The 19,817-nt window shown below is 44.2% G+C and overlaps 1 protein-coding gene across 1 annotated transcript in view; it reads left to right on the top strand.

Moving 5' to 3' along the window:
- Nucleotides 1–18,576: 18,576 nt before the first annotated feature.
- Nucleotides 18,577–19,817, top strand: part of LOC126235318 (uncharacterized) — a 29,285-nt gene continuing 28,044 nt past the window's right edge. The window contains exon 1 of the mRNA XM_049944041.1: nt 18,577–19,595. Coding sequence (XP_049799998.1) covers nt 18,577–19,595 — 1,019 coding nt within the window. The remainder of the gene's footprint in view (nt 19,596–19,817) is intronic.

Here is a 19,817-nt window from a genome sequence, read left to right as displayed (position 1 = left end):
TCGTATACAAAATTAATATTGAAGTCACCACATATAACTAACTTCTGGCACTTCCTATAAAGTGAATCAAGAACCCTCTCTAGCTTGAGCATAAATGTTCTGAAGTCAGAGTTAGGGCACCTATAAATAACAAAAATTAATAGTTTAGTTACTAAATTCAACTGCCCCTGCAGAACATTCAAATACCTGTTCAGTTCAGTGTCGTGATATGTCTGTGGACTGAAATGGAATACTATTTTTTATGTACGTGGCCACTCCCTCATTTTGCAAGGAACTCCTTGAAAAACAGCCAGCTAATGTGTATCCTGGTAAAGGAAGCCAAATTATTTAAGTGGTGCTCTGATATACCAATAATATCAGAGTCAACATTTATAAGCAGTTCACTAGCGTTATCTCTGATACCTCTTATATATCTATATCTCCACCGCCACGCACTCTTATGGATTTATGGACAGCCTTGAAGGATTCATGGTGACAATCGCCTCCAGCACTACTTCAGACATTAGTCGAGGCCATGTCATGTCGTGCTGCGGCACTTCTGCGTGCTTGCGGGGGTCCTACACGATATTAGGCATATGTACTAGTTCTTTGGCTCTTCAGTGTAGGATGCTGCAGTGCTGCAATATTGTATTTATCCGCCACATGTCCGTGGGAGCATTGGATCTTACTTCTGAGCTACGCAGGCACTGCTATATGGTATTGATCCGCCATCTCTAGGCCACCGACTTTCAATTGAAATGTATCCCCTGTACGGGAATGCACAGGGTGATAATTATTGAATTATATGGAAAAAGAAACGTAAATTAGTTACAAACTACGGCGTGCACACATTTTATTAAACAAGTAAACGTCACTACAAATATTCGGATTTAGATTATGACATGTTTGTTATGCCTGCCATCGTTGGCGATGATGTGGCGCAGACGAATAGCGAAAGACTGTATGACCCGCTGAAGTGTCGGAATATCGATGCTGTCTATGGTCCCCTGAAGGCTGTTTTTAGCTCAGTAATGGTTTGCGGTTATTGCTGTACACCTTGTCTTTAATATAGCCCCACAAAGAGGACTCGCGCGTGTTCAGATTCGGAGAATATGGCGGCCAATCGAGGCCCTTGCCAGTGGCCTCTGGGTACCCCAGACTCAGAATGCGGTCCCCAAAATGCTCCTCCAGGACATCAAATACGCTCCTATTTCGATGGGGTCGAGCTCCGTCTTGCATTAACCACATCAGGATCACATTGACTTATGGGGATGAAATCATCTTCCAAAACCTTCACATACCGTTCGGTAGTCACCGTGCTGTCAAGGCATATCGCACCCATTATTCCGCGATTGGACGTTGAACGCTGCATAGTCACCCGTTGAGGGTGAATTGACTTCTCGATCAGGAAATGTGGAGTCTCAGTCCCCCCAAATACGCCAATTTTGCTTATTGACGAACCCATCCAAATGAAAGTGGGCTTCGCTGCTAAGCCAAACCATACAGCGCATACTAATTTTCATCACGGCCCGCGGCTAACCGTGCAGTTTGAACGTCCTAACACAAACCATTCATAAGTTATGACGATTTTGTTTCGTATAGTTCAATAATTTTATTTCGTATCGTTCAATAATTGTCACCTCGTACATAATGAATGTACGAGTGCAGGCTGTAGCACATGGTTGATGATATACGGAAGTTTGGGATCTGGCCGTGAAGCTTACTAGGGTAGCCTAATGCTGTTAGCATAGTACCTCAGCATGCTCTGTCAGAAGGCTGACTGTCCTCTACAATAATAAAAAAAAGCTGAATGAATTATTCAACGCTGAACTTGAAGGTGTGCAATTTGACGTCTGCCCAGACCGTATGCCGAGAGCAATGTCGAACAAAAAATCATACGACGACCACTCGCGATAAGTGGGAAATGCGGGTACGAGTCATGGTCCGGCACAAATTTCCACTGTCGTCATTCCATTATACAGGTTGATGGCTGTCGATATTCGCAACTGCGAATACATGTCGTGTATTTCGTAACGGCTGTAGTTGTCGCAGTTCCCGTTGCAATGTACTTCAAAACAACACTGGCACTGAAATATCGCACCAAAACAACCACTTAACTGAAAAAAAATCATGTCTTGTAACCAGGAAGCTCACCCTCACTCAGGTATATTTAGAGCAGGGTAAGTGCTTACGAAAAATCAAACTCTGCGTCCTTCACCTTTAGTGCAGTAGTTCTATTCCCATAGTCATCAGCATACTTAGAGGCCCATCCATAGGTGGTCACGTTCCACCCGCTGGCGGTAATAACTTGTTCCACAAGCTGCATCTGGAGCGGTGCCTTCATTACGGAACAAACAGCAATTACGTTTGTGCAGTTGTCAAGAACCGCGATCCACGCTTCGAACTAAGCCAGTATAATACACGAAACTGGCAGAGAACACCAGCACGTACAACCGCGAGTCCACACAGGACGCAACACAACTCCACTGCATACTGCTAATCGCTCGGTGGCTGCACCTCTAATCTCAGCATGGGAGATTGTTCACTCTCCGGTCGCGCCGCGCGAACTCCCAAGCCTCTGCCCTCAGTGTATCCCTCCAAGGCGCTGGTCTAACTCCCTTAGCGCCACCGTGCTCGACCTTTGAACTGGAGTTCGTCTAGTAATCGGAGCTCCGAAACTAGCGTGAGACATCGAACAGACACTGGAGCAAAGACAACTGCACCGCGGCGCAATTTCAATCACCTAGTTTGCCCTCCACATGAGAAATTGTTTTGTTGGCGGCAACCTACATAGGGAGAAATGATCATTGTAATAAAATAAATCAGAGCTCGTGCTGGAAGATTTAAGTGTTCCTTCTTCCCGTGCGCTTTTCGAGCGTGAGCGGTAGAGAAATAGCTTGGACGTTGTTCTACGAACTCTCTGCAAAGCACATAACTGTGAATTGCATAGTAGTCATGCAGATGAACATTTTTAACTGCTCGCGGCGTAATGAAAAGTCCATTACATTACGGGCATGCAGCCGCGCAATTACTACCTCTTCAGTTGATAATTCAGCCGCGTTTCTTCCAACCACTCTGAGGATAGCAGGCCGATACGCGGCCGAAATATCAGTTGAAATTGTAGTATTTGTGCGGCTGCATGCTGATTAGTCATGTAAATGTATTTTTGTTATGAAAAGTGGATCTTCATTACGTAATTGGAGTAGCCTTTGGCAGAATTGCGATCTGGCATGCTGATCTTGTGGCAGAAAGGCTTGGACTCCCTGTACATGATACAGATACAGCAGCTGTTAATGCAGGATCGGCCAGACTAGAGGATGATGCTGAAATTCTGCGTACATTAATTAGCTCGAGGATCGTCTTCCACTCCTCGCAGTGCTTGCTCCTCTGCAACAGTGGTAAGAATGATGCGAGGTCTGCCACGATCCGCGGTTTTCGGAGCTAGGGAGCCAGAGTCTGCTAGTCTCTGGAAAAGACCGCTGAATAGTTGTACAAGATGGTACGCTGTGTTCTGCGTAGTTTTCAGTGTAGAGCACACGGCGTCGACGATTGCTTCTGTTTGCCAGACCATAACAGAAGAATATGTCTGCCATTTGCCGTGTGGAATGATAGGCTTTAAAAAAAAATGGTTCTGAGCACTATGGGACTTAACATCTGTGGTCATCAGTCCCCTAGAACTTAAAACTACTTAAACCTAACTAACCTAAGGACATCACACACACCCATGCCCGAGGCAGGATTCGAACCTGCGACCGTAGCTGTCGCGCGGTTCCGGACTGCGCGAATAGGCTTTCCTTATGTTGGTAAGTGCAAAGAAAAAGCTGCAGTCTAAGAAAGAAAACCACAACTTATCAAAACACTAACTGGCACCATTAGAACTAATGTATGCGCTGAACGTGGCTAGAATTGTGAAAACGGTTTACGGTAAAAACACTAACAGATATTTGCTGCATGGACAAGAACGGAGGAATGCTTTCTCATTTATTTACAGCATTCAGTAGATATTCATTTTGGAGCCCATGTTTACTGTACATTTTTGTCTTGTTTTGGTCCATAGTATCTCTTCTCAAAATATGGATTACTTTTAAATTTTTAACAATCTCTATATGCTAATAGTCCTCTACGTAAAACAGTCCGGAGTATCCCCGTATTTTCGAGTCCTTCCTCGAGAATGGATGTGTGTGTGATGTTCGTAGCGTAAGTTAGTTTAAGTAGTGTGTATGTCCAGGGACCGATGACCTAAGCAGTTTGGTCCTTTAGGAATTCACACACATTTGAAGATTTTTTATCCCCGTATTGCCGGTGTGGCCGTGCGGTTCTAGGCGCTACAGTCTGGAACCGCGTGACCGCTACGGTCGCAGGTTCGAATCCTGCCTCGGGCATGGATGTGTGTTATGTCCTTAGGTTAGTTAGGTTTAAGTAGTTCTAAGTTCTAGGGGACTGATGACCACAGATGTTAAGTCCCATAGTACTCAGAGCCATTTGAACCATTTTTTTTATCCCCGTATTCGGGTCTCTGGAAAGGTGGTACGTCGAAGTAAACTAGCAATATGTTTTCAAACGATACTGTATAACAAAACGGAACGTTTTTTTGTATCTTCATGCTATTATTTTAAGAGTTTTGATTATAAAATGCTATGTGTGCGTACGTATTGTAACATCATTCTGCCGAAGAGCGGTAATATGCCTGCTGCCAGCCCTCCCTCATAGGGGGGAGGGGCAACGGACGAAATGTTCAGTAAATAAAAAGTAACAGGATGCGTCTCGGGTTGGATCGTTCAGCGGCGAGACTGACTACACAGGGGAATTGCAGCGACCGCTTCTGCTGCAGCAGTCACACTGTACTGTAAAAGCGGCCGAAAACATATTGTTGGCAGTGTGCTCAGTAGCGCGATTGTCATGGCACTTAGTCGATTCGGCAACGTTGCGTAACAAGTGATATCTTTATTCCGCCCAGGCGTGCTTATTATAATTTGAGGGAAACCCGTTCCCATATCGTCAAATGTTTCTGAATAGGAATACTGTTATGGCTTCTCACGATATATTCTGGCATGGCGCGTCATTTCGCCACTACACACACAATCCATTTACTCAGTATTGCAATGAGTCGTAGCTTCTTTCCATGAACTATTTAGAAATGCCACACTGCGTACTCAGGAATGCATCAAAAGTGCCCCATCTACATCTACATGATCATTGTGCAATTTACAGTTCAGCGCTTGTCAGAGTGTCCATTGAACCACTTTCCAGTTACTTTCTCAACCGTTCCACTCTCGAACAGCGCGCAGGAAAAACGGACACTTACATATTTCCATGCGAGCTCCGATTTCTCTTAGTTTATTATGATGATCATTTATCCCTATGTACGTAGACGCCAACAAAATATTTTCATACTATGAGAAAAAAATTTGTGACTGAAATTCTACGGGAAGGTCCTGCCGCTGCGAATAAAGCCTTTTTTTATGACTGTAATCCCATTTCATGTAACATATCTGTAGCGCTCTCTGTCCTATTTCGCGATAACATAAAACGAGCTGCTCTTCTTTGAACACTTCTGACATCCTCCGTCAGTCCTATCTGACGTTAATCTCAAACTGCATATCAGTAATCCAGAAGAGAATGGACAAGCGTACTGTAAGCAGTTTCATTAGTAGATCTGTTGCACTTTCGTAAGTGTTCCGCCAATAAATCGTAGTCTTTGATTTCCCCCACAACATTACCTATGTGATCGTTCCAGCTTAAATTATTCGTAACTGTAATCCCTCAGAATTTAGTTGATTTTTCAGTCAAATACTAAGTAGCCAGTGTTAGCAAAATACACGCAGATTCTAGGAGTTACACAATGTAACAGTGCGCGGAAGTATGCGGAATCTGTTAGCGTTCGATTAGGCCTTACGCTACTGGTGAAAATTTACTGGAATCAATAATTGCCTTATAATACCTAGCAGTAATCTAGTCGCTTCAGTCTGGAACCGCGCGACCGCTACGGTCGCAGGTTCGAATCCTGCCTCGGGCGTGGATGTGCATGATGTCCTTAGGTTAGTTAGGTTTAAGTAGTTCTAAGTTCTAGGAGACTGATGACCTCAGATGTTAAGTCCCGTAGTGCTTAGAGCCAATACCTAGCAGTAACCATCCGAATGACCTAAAGTGAGATGACCACATAAAATAAATTATAGGAAAAGCAGACGCTAGGGTGTGATTCATTGGAAGAATTTAAAGGAAATGAATTGTACCCAAGGAATAAGTGATTTACAAAGCGCCTGTTAGACCGATTCATGACTACTACGCGTTAGTCAGATTCCTTCGCAGGTTGGATTAAGAGAGGAGATATAGAAGGAGCGAGGAAGAGCCACGTGTTTCGCCACGGGTGCGTTTAGTCGGGCGACAGTGTTACGGAGATGCTCAACAAACGGTACAAGACAGGAGAGGCTTATTGTTGAAATTCCGAGAGCGTACGTTTGAAGAAGAGTCAATCAACGTACTATTTCCTCCCACATATGTCTCATGAAATGACCGCGGTGTGGAAATCAGAGCTTGTTCGGTGCTTTATCGCCAGCCGTTCTTGCCACGCACAATTTGCGAATGGAATTGAAAGGGGGATAAGGGGTAATAGTACCAGAAGTACCGTCGCCCACCTGCCGTAAAGTAACTTGCGGAGAACAGATGCCTATGTAGAATTAAACAGGAGACATCATTATAATTATAGTACGATTTAAAGTAGTTGGCATTTGATAGATAGTGCATACCTACACACACATACACACAACGCATACCGAAAATTAACTCTTACAATTTGATCACAACTTTTAAAACAGCTTCCATGGTAATTTATACATGGTCAAATTCTTCGTAAACAAGAGGATTAACATATGAGAAGGGAGAGCTTGATGCATGCCGACCGGCTTCGTAATCAGACAATTGGATTCCCTTCTCTATCGAAATCAGCCAAAACAGATGTGATTAATGTCCTCGTGCTTTCCAAGTCGCAATATGACGATGGTGCAAGGTGGAGACTGTTATACACTATCCAGTCACAGTAACATGAGCACCTGTCAAAAATCCTGAATTCCAGCCGCTTTGGCCGAGCGGTTCTAGGCGCTTCAGTAGCTACTGCTACGGTCGCAGGTTAGAATCCTGCCTCGGGCTTAGATGTGTGGTTGTTGTTCTTAGGTTAGTTACGTTTAAGTAGTTCTAAGTCTAGGGGACTGATGACCTCAGATGTGAAGTCCCGTAGTGCTCAGAGCCATTTGAACCATTTGAAAAATCATGAATAACCACCTTTTGCAGTGCGGACTGTGCGAAACTTTCAGGAAGCGAGTGATTGAGGTTCTGAAAGACACCAGTGCCGTTATCAGCTGCACTTGGTTTCTTGGTTGAGTAGGAACAAATAATCCTGAGTTAATAACGAGCATCAAAACCGATTCAGGGATTATTGAACACGGGGTTGTCGTAGCGAGATTGAATACTGTAATCCCCAAATCCTCGAAAAATAAGCGAAAAATATAACTATTCAAAAAAGCAGATAAAAATTCACTCTAAGACTTCCTAAGAGACAGTCTCCACTCATTCCAAATTAATATTATAAGTGTAGACCAGATGTGGCTTAAATTCAAAGAAATAGCATCGGCAGCAATTGAGAGATTTATACCAAATAAATTAACAAACATCGGAGCTGGTCCTCCTTGGCACACAAAAATGGTTAGAACACTGTTGCAGAAACAACGAAACAAATATGCCAAATTTAAACAGACGCAAAATCCCCAAGATTGGTGATCATTTACAGAAGTTCGAAATTTAGCGCGGACTTCAGTGCGAGATTCTTATAACAGTTTCCACAGCGAAACTTTGTCTCGAAACCTGGCAGAAAATCCAAAGAGATTCTGGTCGTATGTGAAGTATGTTAGCGGCAAGAAACAATCAATGGCGTTTCTGCGTGATAGCAATGAAGATACTATTCAAGACAGTGCTGCGAAAGCAGAGTTACTAAACACAGGTTTTCGAAATGCCTTCGCAAAAGAAGACGAAGTAAATACTCCAGAATTCTAATCGAAAACAGCTGCCAACATGAGTAACTTAGAAGTGAATGTCCTCGAAGTAGTGAAGCAACTTAAATTACTTAATAAAAGCAAGTCTTCTGGTCCAGACTGTACACCAATTAGGTTCCTTTCGGAATATGCTGATGCAACAGCTCCATACTTAACAATTATATACAACCGTTCGTTCGACGAAAGATCTGTACCAAAAGACTGGGAAGTTGCACAAGTCACACCAATATTCAAGAGATAGAACGAGTAATCCACTTAATTACAGGCCCATATCATTAAAGTCGATATGCAGCAGGATTCTGAAACATATATTGTGTTCGAAAATTATGAATTACCTCGAAGAAAACGGACTATTGACACACAGTCAACATGGGTTTAGAAACCATCGTTCCTGTGACAAGGGATTTGATCGATTCCGTATTTCTAGATTTCCGGAAGGCTTTTGACACTGTACCACACTAGCAGCTTGTAGTGAAATTGCGTGCTTATGGAATATCGTCTCAATTATGTGATTGGATTTGTGATTTCCTGTCAGAGAGGTCACAGTTCGTAGTAATTAACGGAAAGTCATCGAGTAAAACAGAAGTGATTTCTGGCGTCCCCCAAGGTAGTGTTATAGGCCCTTTGCTGTTCCTTATCTATATAAATGACTTTGGAGACAATCTGAGCAGCCGTCTCCGGTTGTTTGCAGATGACGCTGCCGTGTATCGACTAATAAAGTCATTAGAAGATCAAAACAAACTGCAAAACGATTTAGAAAATATATCTGAATGATGCGAAAAGTGGCAGTTGACCCTAAATGACGAAAAGTGTGAGGTCATCCACTTGAGTGCTAAAAGGAACTCGTTAAGCTTCGGTTACACGGGAACACACAGAAAATGTTATTGGGGAGGCTAACCAAAGACTGCGTTTTACTGGCAGGACACTTAGAAAATGTAACAGATCTACTAAGGAGGCTGCCTACACTACGCTTGTCCGTCCTCTTTTAGAATACTGCTACGCGGTGTGGGATCCTTACCAGATAGGACTGACGGAATACATCGAAAAAGTTCGAAGAGGGGCAGCACGTTTTGTATTATCGCAAAAAAAAGAAAGACGTTTTTCGTTGCGATGGAATCTTCTCACGAAATTCCAACCACCAACTTTCTCCTCAGAATGCGAAAATATTTTGTTGACACCGACCTACATAGGTAGGAACGATCACTACGACAAAATAAGGGAAATAAGAGCTCGTACGGAAAGATATAGGTGTTCATTCTTTCCGCGCGCTGTACGAGACTGGAATAATAGAGAATTGTGAAGGTGGTTCGATGAACCCTCTGGCAGCCACTTAAATGTGATTTGCTGAGTATCCATGTAGATGTAGATGTTGATCCATGGTGCGTACAGTTGTATCGAGGTAGCACCACAGATTTTCGATCGGGCTTAAATCTGGGGAGTTTCGTGGCCAGGGGAGTACCGTAAACTCATACTGGTGCTCATCGAACCGCGCACGTACGCTGCGAGCTGTGTAACACGTTGCATTGTCCTGTTGGTAGACGCCGTCGTGCCGAGGAAAAACAAAATGCATGTAGGGGTGGAGTTGGTCCCCAAAGATAGATGCATACTTGTATCGATCCATTGTGCCTTCCAGAATGAAGTGATCATCCAGAGACGCCACGAAAACATTCCCCAGACCGTAACGATCACTCCTCCGGCCTCGACCCTTCCGACGATTGTCCGCAGCTCGTGGTCGTGCGGTAGCGTTCTCGCTTCCCACGCCCGGGTTGCCGGGTTCGATTCCCGGCGGGGTCAGGGATTTTCTCTGCCTCGTGATGACTGGGTGTTGTGTGCTGTCCTTAGGTTAGTTAGGTTTAAGTAGTTCTAAGTTCTAGGGGACTGATGACCATAGATGTTAAGTCCCATAGTGCTCAGAGCCAGCCTTCCGACGATTGTTTGCAGGTGTTTGCTTTTGGGCGTTTCAATCTGATTGAGCGTAAAACGTGATTCAGCTAAAAAGTCCGCCAGTCACCGCTCAGTGGACGTGCCACTCCTGTAGCGGCGTCGCTCAGTGGACGTGCCACTCCTGTAGCGGCGTGAAAATTGCAGCCTTCGTCGCAGATGAACAGCACTCAACATCGGTGCACTTAACAGGCGCCTGCTGCAGAGTCCCAGACACAGCAACATTTGCTGAACGGTAGTCGATGAGGTATTGTTGGTAGTCCATTGGTTCATCTGGGCGGTCAGCTGCTCAACAGCTACACGTCAGCTGGCCCATACACATGTCCGCAACCGTCGTACACCTCTGTCATCCTTGGCGCACCACAGTTACCTCGGTGTCGGTTTTGGGTAGTGCCATTTTGCTATACATGGTATGTTTTAACTAGGGTCGCATGCAAACAGTTTATAAACTTATCCGCTTCGGAAATGCTTCCACCCTTGGCCCGAAAGCGAATGATCAATCTATTTTGGGCATCAGATAAATCACTCCGTTTCCACATTAGGACAACGACTGCACTGTTTTCCCTCTTACACGCTTTATTTACCCTCCACTGCTAGCAATGCTATCTCATCTGTGAGTGGTTATTGCACTTTAATATCGAACATAGATGCTGGTCACATTAATGTGGCTGACTCGTGTATGAAAGTGTCGTCGCTGGCAGACGCGGTTGAATTTCAACCGGCCAGTGATTCTCACAAACTGTGTCTTATTACATATCCCTGCTGAGCTGCATTCCAGAGCCCACTTTTCAGCATAGCATTCGGCTTTGGATAGATGCGGGTGGGTTTGTTTGTTATTAGACGCCCTTGTGCAGATGTTTGGTCTGCCTCACCTTGTTCCATTCGTTTTTGGCCACCTCTCTATCTACTGCAATGAGATCATCCACTGGGATTACCGTTTGCCTGTACCAGTGTTGTGCATCTCTGATACAGCAGTAGCTGTTTGGTATTGTAAATAACTCCCTTTGTCCTTGCCAGTTGATGTTACTGTTTGTACGGCGGAGACTGAGTCCGTAAGTAATAGATACGATATGAGTAGCTACTATGGTCATCCCATATCTTAATGCCCTTTGAATGGCTAAGAGTTCAGCGCCTCTTTCGTTAGGCGAAATAGTTAACTTTTTTCGTTTTATATGTACAAGGGCACACTCGACGGAGTCCTTGTTTACACATGCACAGCACCTGGCCGTTGTTCGAGAAGGCTTTCTAAATTAATGTCATTGATTACTGGCTTCTCAGTATGTTCCAAATTAATGGGTACGTCTAGTATCAGGCTGATACGTTCGTACTGTTGTTCAAAGTAGGGCAAGAGTCGCGCTCTTAGAATAATGTTCTGGTACGTGCTTAACATTGAAAATGCCTACGCAAGTGGCGTTGTTTATGGATCCAGTAACGGCCGGTGTAGCAGCGCACTGTAAAGTCGCAAATTTTGTTTGTCAGCATATCTCCCAAGCCTTGTAGGTGTTTCAGAATAAATTTTCTGTTGAGATATTGTCTACGTACCGGTAACAGCATTTCCATTATTTTGACTAATAGTGCATTCGTCGGGGTGGACCAAAGAGCTGCTATGCATTGTCGCAGTGCTGTGTATTGATACCTATCAAGTGTCTGTGGCAGCTGTCTGGAGGCCATGCTGCACCAGACATAGGTGTGATCTAGGTGAAGGATGAGCACGCTTGATACGTACACTATGTGATCAAAAGTATCCGCACACCCCCAAACATATACTTTTTTCATATTGGGTGCATTGTGCTGCCACCTACTGCCAGGTACTCTATATCAGCGACCTCAGTAGTCATTAGACATCATGAGAGAGCAGAATGGGGCAGTAGGTGGCAGCACAATGCACCTAATACGAAAAACGTTTGTTTTTGGTGGTATCCGGATACTTTTGATCACGTAGTGTACGTCGCCATCCAGTTACCTTCCCTTCGCATTTGCAACCAGCTTCCAAGAATTTTGCAGACCAGTCATAAATCTGCTTATGCAGAGGCGGCTTCTTGCTGAATCAACAGCGGAATGCACGTTTCACTTGAACTGTGGGTTGACTTCGCACAAACTCCAACACACAAAATTATTTCTCTTTTGGTGTAGTCGACCTGTGCTGCAAACTAACAACAGCGCAGGTGTGTCAAAACTGCGAACCAAACTCTTTCCAGTGACGTACAGTGATTTTCTATCTTTTATAGTTTGTCTGTAATGAACAATGAAAAGCCGTTCTTTCTTCTTGAAACATTTGGTATTCAGAGCATTTTCACACTTTCCAGGCGCTATCGGCTCCCATTTCGTTGTTCGATCAGACACACAAAGCATTTATAACTGTCAGAACACAGTGAGTCGCCGCAGTTAATTGTTTGGTGTAAAGTTTATTCTCACGTGCCTTAACGATGTGCGATGAAAGTAGTTGAAAGGGGACATACGAGAGAGAGGCTATATACTCGTAGATTTTAGAAATTTTACATGATTAAGTTGGAGATAGAGGCTTGCCATCACTTAAATTGCCGACCCCGTACGAAGACTTCGGAAACCCCGGGCATTTCAGCCGAATCGGACTATTTTCCCGGATACATAGTCCGTCGGCGACAAGTTTGGCGACGGCGGTGAATGCGATCCTCACTGTCGGCAGCTTCTTAATGTTCTTAATAAAGAAGTGTGAAAAATATATATGTAGGAAGGCGTCTAAGCGTACTTTCCACAGGTTTTTGTTATACAAAACGGGTGGAACTACCTATGCGTCATTCTTCATGTAATAAATTTTAACTAAGATTTATTAAAATCTATTTATTTTCAGTCAATTGAATTTTTCCATATTAAAAAATATGTGAGGGTTTATCCCGGACAGTTGTATAAAACACCCCTTGGACGGCCCCAGGCGCCCTCATAACCAGAACAAATCCGCGGAAACTCGGAACGTATGACAGTGCTCGGCTTATAAAGAGTGAAAACACATGATATCCAGCGAAGCAGTCTCGTCATTTCAAAATTAAATATCTCGAAAACTAAGAGCGATAGACAAGTGCAACAATAGGTATGTTTATCATGAAAACTGTAAGAATTTTATGCAGAAGTTCCGAAATTGTTCGAAAAGCTGTTAACTGATGGCGATCAGCGTGGAGTACCATCATCATCATCATCGTTGGTTTAGGCATCCTTAACTGTTCGATTTTCAAGTAAATTGCAGCTGGTCTTTCCATCTCTTCTTAGGACGCCCAACATTTCCTTTTCCCTTTAGGTGTATATTTTTATGTTATTTTAGGAATTCGTTCTTTTGTAATCCTTTGAATCTGACTTGCCATTTCTTTCTGTACTCCTCAATTTTCTGAAGTATGCTTTTGACAGCCAGTTCACTCCTTATTTCACTATTTTTTGTCCGATCTGTGAGTCTGTAACCAGCTAGAGGTCTTAGATGCTGCCTCAGTCCTCCTCCTTTGACTAGTGGTTAGAGTCCAAGTCTCTAACCCATGCATTAGAACTGGTACTGCCCCAACATTATAAAATTTTAGTACTGTATCTTTTCTAACTTTTTTGAGGAGAGTGCGATTTGTAGTACCTACCTACCAGCCGCTGGAGTTTTTGCCGTTTGTATTCTTGATCATTGTGTGTGATATATGAGACCTCACATCTCAGATATATAAAAGAATTTATTTGTTCAAGAAAAAAAATGTTCAAATGTGTGTGAAAATCTTATGGTACTTAACTGCTATGGTCATCAGTCCCTAAGCTTACACACTACTTAACCAAATTATCCTAAGGACAAACACACACTTCCATGCCCGAGGGAGGACCAGCCGCACAGTCCATGACTGCAGCGCATTAGACCGCTCGGCTAATCCCGCGCGACAGTTTATTTGTTCTTGCGGCTTATCATCAATTGTTCTTTTTTATATTAAATGCTACTTACCATAGAATACCGTTATATTCGTTTTCCCTGTATATATTGCTATGTTATAATCATTTGCCACCTTGTGCAAGGACCAAATTGTCCACTAAAGTTATTTGATCATTTGCAAACAGGAATGTATTTACAACTTTATTATTAAGCTTATAATGATGCACTACTTTATTCTGCCATGTCTTTATGACGTCATCTATGTATATATTAAATAATGTGGGTGATAAAGAAACACACTTGTCTCACACGTTGACAGATGTTTCTCGCAAACGAACTTCCTTTCTGTACTTTTATATTGTTATGTGCTTAGAATGGTGGATTACTTTATTCTGCCATGTGTTTATGACGTCGTCTACGTATATATTAAATAATATTGGTGATCGGACACCCTTGTCTCTTTCCATGACAGATGTTTCTCGCAAACGAAATTCCTCTGTGTACTTTTATCCTGTTATGTACATACATACTTTGAATTACACTTATTAGATGTTGGAATATACCATTCTTTTTTAAAATTTCCCGTGATTTAACTCTGTTAACTTTATCGAAAGCTTTCTCGTAATCTAGTCACTAAAGTCTATGTATGTGCGATGTTTGCACTATGTTTTTCAGTAATTTGGCAAGCTGGAAAAACATTGTCTAAGCGAGATCTTCTCATTCGAAGTCCATTCTGTTCTTCAGTAAAAAAGTTTTCAAAAGTAACTTTAGTCTATTTTTTATTAGTTTCACGTAATATCTACAAGACTAATACCGCGATAATTCTAACATTTTCTGCTATCACCTTTTTTAAATAATGGGATAACAACTGTTGTTTGCCACTTCTCGCGTGTTTCCAACAACTATTTATAAAATTCAATAGTTTTATGAGCAATAATTCCAAAGCATATTTCAATAATTCCACAAAGACGTTGTCTTCCCCTGGCGATTTTCTGTTTTTATAAGCTCTTAACACAACCTTGAGTTCTTCCATTGATATAAAATCAACATGTTCGTCACTAATTGCAGGTTTCACGTTCTCCTCATCACCTTTACACAGATTTTGGAAATAAGCCAACCACCCATCTTCTGAAATGAGATTAATTTGAACCATGTCTCTTTCATCTTTATTAAGTTGTTTCAGCATCGTACAGGCTTTATTTTGTTTCCCATGTACATCATGCTCCATTTCACTCAGAAAACATTCACAGCTTTGTTATATTTTTCTTGTCTTTCTTTTGACCACTGTTGTGTGTTGCTTATACTCGATATGGTCTTCTTGTTTCTTTGATTGTAGATATTTCAGGCAGGCCCGTTTCTTACATTTTGTGGTGTCTGCTAGTTCACGGTTCCACATTGCGTGTCTCCTTCTTTTTTTATATTTTATCCTTTTCCCTGGCGCTTCACCAGCAGTATCTACGTGCATATTGACACTCGGTCTCTGCAAGCAGTCTTTGCAATCACTTCACAGTCTTGAAATTTCCTGGCAGATTAAAATTGTGTATGTGAGATCGAGACTCGAACTCGGGACCTTTGCCTTTCACAGGCAAGTGGTTTACCAACTGAGCTACCCAAGCACGACTTACGACCCCCCTCACAATTTTTCTTCCTCCAGTACCTCGTCTCCTGTCTTCCAAATTTCACAGAAGCTTTCCTGCGAAAGATGCAGAACTAGCACTCCTGGAAGAAAGGTTACTGCAGAGACGTGGCTTCACCACAGCCTCGATGATGTTCCCAGAATGAAATTTCCACTCTGTAACGGAGTGTCCGCTGATATGAAACTTTCTGGAAGATTCAAACTTCAGCGGATGCCACGTGACACCCGCTATGAAATAATACAGCGAATAATAACGAAAAAAATGCAAAAGAAAGAAAAAGAATAAAAAAATGTTGGTAGAGCACTAGCCCGCGAAAGGCAAAGGTACCGAGTTCGAGTCTCGGTGAGGCACACCGTTTTAATCTGCCAGGAAGATTCATATTAGCGCACTCTCCGCTGCAGAGTGAAAATTTCACTCGGGAAACATCCCCCAGGCTGTGACAAGTCCATGTCTCCGCAATATCCTTTATCCAGGAATGCTAGTTTTGCAAGTTTCTCAGGAGAGCTCCTGTGAAGTTAGGAAGGTAGAATGTATTAGACATTGGTTCATGGAGGATAACTGCGTTTAGCATACAATTGGTTGTAATTCTACAGTTTTTAAGTTCTATGCAGGATTTTACAAAAATTCTTAAAATTATTCACACATCCACTTGGCCTGATGTATGTTGGTATCTATATTTTGCATATATATGGACTATCAAGCTATAAACGGCCTTCTATTTACTGAACATATTTTCGCTTTGTTTGGGATTTGATTGAGAATGGTCTTGTTCCGGGGGGCTTCCAGGTCCAACAGGACGACATTTAGAGCCCCCCTACCAGGGGCCCAGGGCCCGGGCGGGCCTCCCCTCCCCCCATAGTCCGTCAATGGATTTCACTCGCTACAGTCACACCCGCTGATTTCCCTTGCAGAGGTATGCTGAAGGTCTAAACTGCCAATGTCATCGTTGAATGGAGTTGGTTGTAGGTGGATCTTAGTTGAACTTCGTTTTGAAGTGTCGTTTTGCATTGCTACGATACACTAGTGTGAATGCATTTCAAGCACAACATACGCTTTCTTGGTGCCTGTCGCCATCTTGCCCAACTGCTCACTGCTGCGCTCTTGTAGCAAAAAACGGAAGCCTTTCTGTGTTTTTCTATATGAGTATTCAGTTTTGTGACAATATGTCAGGCAAAGTAGCTACAGTGAGTTTATGAAATCGCTTCAGTCATTTAGCAGCTTAAACGGACAAAATCACACACCTAGACACAGAAACACGTCCATTTACCAGGCGAGCTTCTGAGCTGCCGCCGATGACTGGTTGTCGCTTTATTGTCGTGGATCCACTACGATGCATTTCTGACATATACACTACTGGCCATTAAAATTGCTACACCACGAAGATGACGTGTTACAGACGCGAAATTTAACCGACAGGAAGAAGATGCTGTGATATGCAAATGATTAGCTTTTCAGAGCATTCACACAAGGTTGGCGCCAGTGGCGACACCTACAACCTGCTGACATGAGGAAAGTTTCCAACCGATTTCTCATACACAAACAGCAGTTGACCGGCGTTGCCTGGTGAAATGTTGTTGTGATGCCTCGTGTAAGGAGGAGAAATGTGTACCATGACGTTTCCGACTTTGATAAAGGTCGGAATGTAGCCTATCGCGATTGCGGTTTATCGTATCGCGACATTGCTGCTCGCGTTGGTCGAGATCCAGTGACTGTTAGCAGAATATGGAATCGGTGGGTTCAGGAGGGTGATACGGAACGCCGTGGCGGATCCCAATGGCCTCGTATCACTAGCAGTCGAGATGACAGGCATCTAAACCGCATGGCTGTAACGGATCGTGCAGCCACGTCTCGATCCCTGAGTCAACAGATGGGGACGTTTGCAAGACAACAACCATCTGCACGAACAGTTCTACGACGTTTGCAGCAGCATGGACCATCAGCTAGGAGATCATGGCTGCGGTCACCCTTGACGCAGCATCATAGACAGTAGCGCCTGTGATGGTGTACTCAACGACGAACCTGGGTGCACGAATGGCAAAACGTCATTTTTTCGGATGAATCCAGGTCCTGTTTACAGCATTATGATGGTCGCATTCGTGTTTGGTGACATCACGGTGAACGCACATTGGAAGCGTGTATTCTTCATCGCCATACTGGCGTATCACCCGGCGTGATGGTATGGGGTGCCAGCGCTTACCGGTCTCGGTCACCTCATGTTCGCATTGACGGCACTTTGAACAGTGGACGTTACATTTCAGATGTGTTACGACTCGTGGCTCTACCCTTCATTCGATCCCTGCGAAACCCTACATTTCAGCAGGATAATGCACGACCGCATGTTGCAGGTCCTGTACGGGCCTTTCTGGATACAGAAAATGTTCGATTGCTGCCCTGGCCAGCACATTCTCCAGATCGCTCACCAACTGAAAATGTGTGATCAATGGTGGCCGAGCAACTGGCTCCTCACAATACGCCAGTCACTAGTCTTGATGAACAGTGGTATCGTGTTGAAGCTGCATGGGCAGCTGTACCTGTACACGCCATCCAAGCTCCGTTTGACTCAATGCCCAGGCGTATCAAGGCCGTTATTACGGCTAGAGGTGGTTGTTCTGGGTACTGATTTCTCAGGTAATATGCACCCAAATTGCGTGAAAATGTAATCGCATGTCAGTTCTAGTATAATTTATTTGTCCAATGAATACCCGTTTATTATGTGCATTTCTTCTTGGTGTAGCAATTTTAATGGCCAGTAGTGTAGTTATCTCGATAATTTTGCTTGAATGTACGTGTTCTATTTTGACCTTATCATTTTTTTCTCCACCGTGTGTACGGAGATGCTAAGCATATTAAACGTTCATCACACTGTTGCACGAAGATTGCTGTGTAGACGCTAAGATCCTCTAAACTGAGCGTCTCATGTCCAAAGCAACGAAAAGTCGATTAAATGCTGTAGACGACTTATTTCACTTTTGTTTTCTTTTTCCATAGGAAACAAGAAATTAAGGTACTGGAAGACGTTGAAGAAATGGATACAATCTTGGTCGAGGAAACCATTGTCGATTCAGACGCTGTGGATCGTTTCTTCGCCGACACGGTAGACAACTATATGGCGGAGGAAGAGATCGTCCTGTCAGAAGATGCGGAGAGCGGCGCAGAATTTGCGCTCACTGACCGGAGTAACAACTGTTTCGAAGAGTTTATGGAGCTAGGCGAGGGCAGCGAGACAGGCACCGGATTGCGAAACGCGGCAGACGGCGCACACGACCCTCTCAGCAAGCTGCTGGCTGAGTCTGGTCTCCAGTACTACTCGCCGCCAGCGGCCGGGCCTTCAACCGAGGAGGAACTGCGCATGATGGCCCTGCTGGAGAGCACGGAGCCGGAGAGCGCGGAAGAGACCAGCCACTTCGTGCGCCGCAGTCTGCGCAAGCGCAGCGTGCGCCTCGAAGACCTGGTGGACGAAGACTCGGACGACGAATCTCCCCCGCGGCGCAAGGGCGGCAGGAACAAGGCGCGTCGCTCCCGCAAGAACTCGCGACGCCCCCGCAGCCAGCCGCGAGACGAGTGGCCCGGGCCGTCCCACCACCACCACCAACAGCAGCAGCAGTTGCCAGTGCTGCAAGGCCCTCAACAGCACCAGCAGCAATTCCTCCACCAGGAAACCCAGTTCCCTCAGGAGCAGCAGTCGGAAGAGCCTCAGCAACAACAGCTGTTTCAACAGCAGGTGCCTCAACAACACCAGTTCGCTCAGCAGCAGCTGACGCAGGCGTCCCAGCAGTTCCCTCAGCAGCAGCAACCGCAGGTTGCTCAGCAACACCAGCAATTAGCTCAGCAGTCCACACAGCAGCAGCCGCAGCACCAGTTTAGTCAGCTGCCACAGCCACAGGTGCCTCCACAGCAACACCAGATCCATCAGGAGCAACAGCAGCAGACGGCACCTCCGCCACCTCCGCACCAGCTGCAGTCTACACTGCCGACAACGGCCGTAATGGACAGGAATGAGATGCTCCTCAGCAACTGGAACAACTTCATGTTCAATTACATCAGCAGACTGCCCAAGGATAAACTTCGATATCTTGATTCCCGTCTTAATGACAGGCTTCTGGGCAGACTTCCTCCAATTCAGAGGTAAGCTATACAATTTTTAGATAAATTCTAATATCTGATTCACTCGTCAGCTTTGAGCAACAGTTTCATACGTAGGCAAGGAGGCTACATAGAGGCAATCTCTGAAAGCAGCGGGTGATATTCGTGAACAAAGGAATGTTGCAAATGATAAAATTATAATGTCAATTCACAATACTATTTACTTAGCCCCGTACTATATCGAAACGCATTGAAAATAACGGA

This window comes from Schistocerca nitens, chromosome 2, assembly GCF_023898315.1.
Source record: "Schistocerca nitens isolate TAMUIC-IGC-003100 chromosome 2, iqSchNite1.1, whole genome shotgun sequence".
In the NCBI taxonomy this organism is placed as follows: domain Eukaryota; kingdom Metazoa; phylum Arthropoda; class Insecta; order Orthoptera; family Acrididae; genus Schistocerca; species Schistocerca nitens.
This window is presented reverse-complemented; position numbering and strand designations above follow the sequence as displayed.